The 9,040-nt window shown below is 41.0% G+C and overlaps 1 protein-coding gene across 1 annotated transcript in view; it reads left to right on the top strand.

The window, feature by feature from the left end:
• Positions 1-6,484: 6,484 nt before the first annotated feature.
• mtch2 (mitochondrial carrier homolog 2) overlaps positions 6,485-9,040 on the top strand; it is a 30,134-nt gene continuing 27,578 nt past the window's right edge. Inside the window, exons 1-2 of the mRNA XM_028794276.2 lie at positions 6,485-6,640; positions 8,394-8,478. Coding sequence (XP_028650109.1) covers positions 6,554-6,640; positions 8,394-8,478 — 172 coding nt within the window. The 5' untranslated portion in view covers positions 6,485-6,553. The remainder of the gene's footprint in view (positions 6,641-8,393; positions 8,479-9,040) is intronic.

Genomic DNA, 9,040 nt, shown 5'->3' with positions numbered 1-9,040 from the left:
GACTCACCATGAGACGTGACAGTTCATCCAACTTACTGAAAAAGCAATCAAACATCCCTCACTAAAACCTTCCCACCTTATTGTTATGCTCACATTGGAGCTTCACCCTTTTCATCCTCAGATAAGCTGTTCCTCTAATAAGATGTAACAGAGCTCCTCAGGTGGTGGTGATCACGGTGCTAACCAGCTGAGTAGGGGGATATTTAATATATTCCATTTTACAGTCCGCAGTATCTCTTACATTCTCAGATGTTGTAGACATAAGGTAGCCTTCAGATCCTCTACGCTCCCCCTGTGACATCTCAAGTTTGCAGCTTGTCTAATAGGCAATCGACACAAGATGACTCTTAGGTTTGCGATGACAGCAGCATATTTTCAATTTAAAATTCATTAAAAAATCTATAGTGACAAGCTATATGTCATATTATATCTATTTAAATATAATTGTAAGCAAAGGTTTATCAAAAACTAAAAATGAAAGCAAGCTTCTGTAGATGACTGCCACCTGTGAGGTGCCCAGAAGTAAAGTCATTCAGCACTGCAGAAAGCCAGACTGTGTCCTAGTGACACTGGGCATAAGGCAGAAGTAACCGTGGACAGGGTGCCAGTTCACTGTCCGGTGCTTCACATACAATTCAACATTCACTTTCCTTGGGTTAATATAGAAAGACAATTTCCAATTTTTAATATGTTTTGTCTCTGTAGTCTTGAGGCATGGATTTTAACTTTGCAGTTTTCAGCCGTTTAGTTATAAATGTGCTTGTGTGCTTTGGGTCATAGTCCTATTACATGGTCCAATTTTGGCCAAACTTTAGAAGTCTGATAGATAGCCTGACATTTTCCTCTAGAATACTCATGGTGATCTCAGTGATTTCAAGATGCATGGGTCCTGGGAGTGAAAATAGCATGATGATATGCAGTGCTTGGTTTTCAGCAAAGAAGGAGTTGTGTACAATGACCATTCAACTCTGCTCTATAATAATAATAATAATAAATTTTATTTATATTGCACTTTATATTTTAGCAATCCCAAAGTGCTACAGAGTAAAAATAGAATAATAAAATAAAAAAAAAGAACAGAAGAGTCTATAAAATACTTTAACAAAATGACTTCCTAAAAAGATGAGTTTTTAGGTCTCTCAGGTAATCAGGGAGGGCATTCCACAGCCTCGGCGCCACTGATGAAAACGCCCTGTCACCCATGCTGCTGAGCTTAGTTCTGGGGACTTGAAGAGTGTTAGTGTGTACAGAGCGGAGGGAACGTAAGGAGTTATGAGGGGAAGGAGTTCCTGTAGATAAAGAGGGGCATGTCCATAAATGCACTGGTGGGTAAGAAGGGAGACCTTGTACTCTATTCTGAATGAAACAGGGAGCCAGTGAAGGGGTTTTCAGGATGGGGGTGATGTGATCATACTTTCGCACCCTCATCAGGATCCTGGCAGCGCTGTTCTGAATATACTGGAGTCTCTGGATACTCTTGCCAGGAATCCCGATGAGGAGCGCATTACAGTAATAGTCTTATTTGTCCAGAGAACATTGTTGCAGAAGTCATACAAAAAACTTGGATGTGAGCGTCAGTAGACTTTGCGTCCTAGGAACCAAGTTACCCAAACTGTTCTATAACATTTCAGTAATTATTTACTGCTCTGATGGTTTTCTTTTTGATCATAAAACAGGTCATTATGATAGTAATTAATGAGAAGAATTCATAATTAATTGCAGAATTACAGTATTTGAGGGTTCCTCTAGAGCGCCTCTTTCTCTTGCACGATTTAGCTGAAAAACTCATCTGCACATCGTCATCTCATAAAAGGCTTACGTTTCGAGTTTGGTACTTTTATGTCCAGCCGTTTTAGCTCTAGACTGTCCTCAAGAAACTGTGACACACAGACAAACACACACACACACAGACAGACACCCATCATCGAGATATCAATGTTTTCAGTATCAGGGGACCCTAAAACGTCAAGATCTGTTGAAAACAGGAGATCAAAAGTTTTGACGAATCTAAAACTTTCACTCCTCCCCCATAGACAATAGGTTATGGTTGTAGAGGACATAAAGTGGAAATCTGGAAAAGCTATTCATGAGATCACAGAAGTAAAACTAAAAGAGAATATAGTAGAGACCTGTAAAAGGTTAAAGGTCTAAGCCATGCCACCATGTTCTTTCTGGAGAGAAGTGGCTTTCTCCTAACTACCATTCATGATAGCCATGTGTGTTGAATAATTGTTGGGTAGTAGAGTCATTAACTGCAAAATTTACTATGCTAGCCTCTAGATCCCAAAATGTAGCTTTTAGGATATTTGTATTCGTCTGGGAAGACTGGCAACTTTCTGAAATGTTCTATATTTATAAATAGTCCCTCTCTCTATAGAATTATTTGCTTCAAATTATTCACAAAATGTATGTATATTCCTTCCTGGACAGATAAGAAGCAGCAATTGTTTTTTTGACATCATCTCAGATGTCTTTGTCATTGATTTACCACAAACCTGAATGTTCAAAGCCAAAGCACAACAAGTTCTTCTTTATATAGCAGCAGTGTTTCACTGTCCCTTTGTCTCTGCACTCACTTCAAGTAAGGATGATGTTAATAAAAGTTATCTTTGCATACTTACAGTCATGTCAAAGAGTAACTGCACTGGGAAAACGTTTCCCACTCCTCCATGCAAAATTCTTTTGGCTGTGTCATGTTGGAGATGTATCTTTCAAATCACCCTACAGCATCTCAATGGGATTCAGATCGGGACTTTGACTTGGCCATTCCAGAACACTCCATTTCTTCCTTTTCAGGCATTTCTTGGTGGATTTACTTGTTATATTTAGTGTCAGTGCCATGTTGCAAGGTCCACATTCAGTTGAACATCAGTCTTCTGGCAGATGGTCTTATATTATGCTCAAGTACCCTGCAGGACAATGAAAAATGCTGTAGCAGATATGGTCTTTGTCCACCTCTCGGACCCTCGGGTACCACTCCAAACACGATGTAAAAGCACAATAACTATTTATTTTACAGTTATCATGTGCACAAAGCACCCTCCACTCCACACTATTCATATAATTCTCCACAATACAATTCTCTTTCCTCCTCGCCCAGACACTTCGCCCTCCTACCTCCCAGCTCAGCTCAGTGTACTGGGCTTCCCCGGAGTTCTTTATACCCCCTGACCCGGAAGTGGTTCCTGTCCAAACCCACAAGTCCTTATTCCTTCCGGGTCAGGGTAAACAGTCCTTTTCTTCACCCTGGGAGCACTTCACTTCTTCCTGTCACGTGACCATGACGTACTTCCAGGTTATAGGGCACATAAGAGCCCACTAGCCCCCCTACGGCGACTCCCGGTGGCCCCCAAGGTATCCAGCAGGGCTGTGTATAAAAACTACAAAGTCCATGAGGCCCTGCTGGAACTCGGGGCACGTTCCTGCTGTCTGGAGGGCTCCTCCTGGCGGCCTGGGGGTGGCGACCGGAGTCTGTAGCCGGCCGTCCATCACAATGCACAGTAGATTCTGTGACGGTGAGCTGCCCTGGTCCTGATGCAAAGCAGTCCCAAACCATATCTTTTCCACCACTATGCTTTAGAGCTGGTATCAGATTTTTCTGGTTGAATGCTGTCTGTAGTTTTCACCAAACTTGTCTTCTGGTATTGTGGCTAAATAACTCCATCTTTAGCTTTGTCTTGTCTGCTCAGAGCACATTGTTCCAGAAGTTGTGGTCCTTTCCCAGGCATTTATGAGCAAACGTTAGTCTTGCCTTGATGTTCTTACTGGACATCCAAGTTTTCCTCCTGGCACACCTCCAATGGTAGACTCATACACTTTAACATAACCAGTAGCAAGATCTTCCTGTAGGTCCTGTGATGGAATACTGGGATTCTTAGAGAGTTGTTTACAACATCTTTCATTCTACTCTTGGTTTGATCTACGAGGGTGAGTCAAAAATTATCCGCACTCCGGCCATAGAATTTAATTTAACCAACTTTCAGAAAAGACAACTACATCATTTTTAAACATAATCTCCTTGTTTTTCAATACACTCTGTCCATCTGTCAACAAAACGTTTGTATTCCTTCATTAAAAAATGTTTTAGGCTGAGCTACGAGGCACAAATCCACCGCTGTTTCACCTCTTCATCCATCCATCCATCCATCCATTTTCCAACCCGCTGAATCCGAACACAGGGTCACGGGGGTCTGCTGGAGCCAATCCCAGCCAACACAGGGCACAAGGCAGGAACCAATCCCGGGCAGGGTGCCAACCCACCGCAGCACCTCTTCATCAGATGTGAATATTTGTTCTCGTAGGGCTTCTTTCGAAACCCAAGTCTGTCTTGGATTATTGCCTAGGCAGAGCCATGGCTGACTTGCAAATGATTTGCCACATCATCCACTGTCACTTGTGGCTGACACTTGTGCAACCTTCCTTGAACTTCTCGATCCATTCATACACACTTTTTCACGACAAAACACTTTCTCCATACTGTGAACAAAGTCTTCGATAAATATCAGCACCAGGCACACCCTCAGATCACAAAAAATGAATCACTGCAATGGGGGCAGCCACTGTTTCTCACATCGCAGTTAAAATTGATCTGATGTAACACGTTCACACCTGCACAGCAGTGACTGGAGAGACAATGATAAGACTGATAAGACAGTGCTGCCAACAGAAGTTTTAATATAACCGGAGTGTGGATAATTTTTGACTCACCCTCGTATTTGGGGTGGTCTGGCCTGAACAAGTTAGCAGTTGTTTAAAATCTTCTCCACTTGTAGAAGAAGTAATGGTTGATTTCCAGATGTTTGGAGATCTTTTAAAATCTCTTCTCAGACTTATAGGCATCTATAACCTTCTTTATGAAGGCCCCAGAGAATTATTTTGATCTAGGAATGGAGATAACAAATGTTTCAACAACAAAGAGCAGACCAAACTAAATGTCTGAGGTTTAAATAAGTCAGGTTCCTCCAGGATCTTCTATAACGATGTTCTAATCATTTGAACGTGATCTGGTGCACCTGCTTCTAATGTTAGGTATTTGAGGTAGTGATACATGGAGAGGTATATTTTTTCCACGTATGAAATTTGCATTATTGCTTATTTAAATTATACAATTGACTGCAAAATGTAAATGTGGCATAAGGTTTGTTATATAACCTTTACCTGTAGATACTGTTTAAATGAAGATGAAATCTTGGTACGTCCACATATCTTAAAAAAGTAAACACATGTCATGGAGTGTACTTACTATTTCACATGACTGTAGATGGCTAATGAGGCCATTCCTTGAGCTGCAGATCTTTATGACAGTAAGGGCAGGAGGTTCCGTTTGGGAGCCACCTACAAACAACTGGGTTTTCTTTCTTCTCACCATTGTTTATACGTCTCATCAGAAAAAGAGAGAGATGATTGGTCTCAAAGAACAAATACCTGATAATAAATTATGTGGGACATTCAATGGTTAGATTCACCAAACTGAGGTTTAACTGACACCTTGAGAATGTCTTTCTCTTGTAACCCCAGGTTCTCCAACCCAGGTTCCAATAGCGGTAGAAGAATTGCCTGAGGATACAAGAGTTGGGATTCTGATGCAGCCCCTCAAGTGGAGTTTGTTCTACATAATCCTGGCTTTAATGTTGATTAATGTTGCCTTTAGTTAAGATACTGGAATTAGAACATTGATCCTCCCAGTTTAATTTCCAGAAGCAGGACTGATGGGGTCTCAAGTTTTTTTTATTTGACAACACAAAATGATCCAAGTCTCACTGTCCTACAGGAGACTTGTTACACAAGTGGCTGTATAGACCATTAGCTTTATTTTCAATGTCCAAACACAGTCATTTGCTGGTGCAAAGCTGGACTGCCCTCTCAGTTGTCACCCTTTGGGCAGGGCTGTCTTACTGCAAGGGCACTCTGGGCAGTTGTCCGGGTGCCCCACGAGCATAGGGACCCCATGCTAATCTATGTATGTTATGACTTGCTGAGTGCTTGTACAGGTAGGGTCCCAGTGCACTGCTCTGCCTGGGGGCCTATAATTCTGTTAAGATGGCCCTGCCTTTGGGACAATTGCTCTCTAAATATCTGGAAAGTGATCAGTAACATGGAGGGTCTCGTGTAGAGTGCCTTCCACAGCTCAGTTAACAGGCCAAGAACATGTTAGTGAAGGAACTTAGTTTTCCTAGAGCTAAAGGACAGTCCTTTACTATGAATCTCTTCTCTAAAGCCTACATCTAAAGTCCTTTTTTTTGTTCTATGCGGAGAATGATGAGAGTTGATGATTATTACCTTTGTAACTTAACCACAGGGTAATTAAGGTTGTAGATCTTACCAAAAAAAGTAATATTCGATAGGGAATTCATAAGGAGAGTGATCAAAGATCATAATCACAATAACTCATTCCTATAATGCTGAATATCATTCGGTTGTGCTGGAACATATCGAGCGGGACCCACGCCCGCGGTTCAGTTAGACTCTCGTCACTCGCCGTAAGCAGCTTACCCACGTGATCAGCGACTGCTCACGTGATAGCAAAACGTCTCGGAAAGACGGACAGTGCATCATGGCGGACGCGTACGGTCAATTAATTTTGGGTTCCGGGCTGACTGTCCTTTCCCATCCGCTTATGTACATCAAAGTCCTCGTACAGGTAAGGATAGCAGATTGGCAGGGATTATCGCTTTCACTATAGTTTCAGACTTTTGTTCTATTTTTGTTCTCCTTTTTGCAAAACTGTTTTTACGTTTTGGCAAGTCCTAATGGGCTTAAAATTGGCTGCCGCTGGAGTCAAGCAATGACAGGTCTATAGTGACAGGTGACAAACATACGATCCAACACTCCGGAGGTAGTATAACTTTAATCGAGGGCAGTGTGATTCTTAGGTCAGTAATTTAGAATTTGAGTGGCATGTCATTAAAGCATGCCCGGAATCGATATAGTCGCATAAGACAGCTCCTCTTCCACTGACTTACGATTTTAACAATAGTAACGTTTTGGGCCGTGCAGAAACTCAAACGTCCCGCCAGTTAGACGCGGGCAAGCCGAGAGAGGCTCGAGCTTCACTGGTTTTAAAGAACAGGAGCGCAGCGCTCGGTGACAAATTCGGGCTGCTCTTCGCTTCTCTCGCTCTGAGTGTTAATACTTGGGGCTGTAAAACTCGTGTCTTATTGCCAGCCATGGCCAACCTTTCGAGTCAATGTCGAAAGGAGTGTTTAAGAGGACAAGTGATCAACGTAAAGTCCGGTATTGTCAGTCAAATGTCACAGCAGTGCCGTTTCGTGTCCATGGTTGCATATATCCCCCTCGGGGATTAACAAAGTATAATAATTCAAATCAGTTAGTCAGTCAGTCATTTTGAAACCCGCCTAGTCCTGAACAGTGTCGCGGGGGTCTGATGGAGCCTTTCCCAGCCAGCATAGGGCGCAAGGCAGGAACAAACGCTGGACAGGGCGCCAGTCCATTGCAGCGCAAACACAAACACGGGCCAGTTTAGGATCACCAGTTCCTTTATGTCTTTGGACTGTGGGAGGAACATTGAGCACCCGGAGGAAAGCCACGCAGACACGGGGAGAACATGCAATCAAATCAGAAATCCGTAAATCGGTATAAACGATACTATTAAACAGTCAGTTAGCCTATAATAAGCTGCCTCTTGAATCCCATTCTTGTAATGTCAGACGTTGCAAGATGTCACTTGAAAAGTCATAAGGATTGTAGTAGTAGACTATCTGGAAAGGTGGCATTTCATAGAGCTTTGCCGCTTTACAGTAAATGTGACAAACTAAAGGATGTTCTTGTACAAAGTAAGTAAAATAAAAAAGAAGGCTCCTTTTACACATCTTGAGATGTGGAGTCATCAAGTCCTTTTATGTTTGATTTCCATTTATATTAGGAAAGAGTTATGATTGCAGATAATCAGACATTTTTTGTAATTTTTTTTATTTTTGTAAGCCTTTCTAGGTTACAGAGAAAAATGCTTATTTTTATTCTATGAAATTTTGAGTGGAAAACTTTCAATAAAGCGTAACATGCATAAAATGTTTCAGTGCTCTGTGTACCACTGTTACATTTTTAATAATGGTGCAGGTCCCACACTTTTTGGCTCAGTGTAGCATTAAATGATAGTACAAGTTCTTTTTTTTTTTTTGTCTATTCTCCAAGAAACGCATGTTTACGGTGGTTATAGAGGATAATTTTTAGCAATGTACAGTAAATAATACAGTTTAATGTGTTTACACCGTGTTATAAAAATAGTAAAACATTAAGTGTTCTAACTTTGGGTTTTTATTAACAGTTTAAACTTTGAATTCTCATTACGGCGCATTATTATGTGTTTAATTAAGACATATTGTGTGATACTTGGCTCTACCTTGACATTTTGGCTACTGATTTTTGTATCATAGGTTGGACATGAGCCTCTCCCACCAAGCATAGGAAGAAACCTGTTTGGCCGGCAGGTTTACCAGCTGCCTGGTCTCTTTTCATATGGTAAGAAAAGTTAAATTGCATGAGCTGGTAGTTTTAAAGTGTTTATAACATGTTATAACAAAATGCAGATTTTACTTCTTTTTTTTTAGTAAACAGAGAAAAAAATGTAAAATAGCTGTTTATGTAAATGTTTGTCATTTGTAAAGAGTTTCTAGGAGTTTCATTTGCAGAGCTCCTAATTAATTTCTAAGACCAATATACAGTATTTATTTTAGAACTACAGTTAAACCAAGAAGAGGTAATGTAGTTAGTGGTTTTGGTTTGTTGGTCTTTTTGCTGTTCACTTCATCATAAATAAATGTCTGCAGGGCTTTGGACTTCAAACCCTGAGGCTGTTGGTTCAAATCCCGCTGATGACACTGTGTGACCCTGAGCAAGTCACATGACCTGCCTGTGCTCCAACTGGAAAGCCAAAAGAAATGTAACCAATAGGATCATAAATGCTGTAAGACGCTTTGGATAAACATGACTACCAATTAATAAGTAATAATAATATAACCTTTTATGTTTCAGGAGAATGGCAGTTGACATACAGTTTTTATTAAATGTAAAGTGTTTAATT

This window comes from Erpetoichthys calabaricus, chromosome 2 (assembly GCF_900747795.2).
Source record: "Erpetoichthys calabaricus chromosome 2, fErpCal1.3, whole genome shotgun sequence".
In the NCBI taxonomy this organism is placed as follows: domain Eukaryota; kingdom Metazoa; phylum Chordata; class Cladistia; order Polypteriformes; family Polypteridae; genus Erpetoichthys; species Erpetoichthys calabaricus.
The sequence above is the reverse complement of the archived record's forward strand: the minus strand, read 5'-3'. Positions and strand labels throughout refer to the sequence as shown.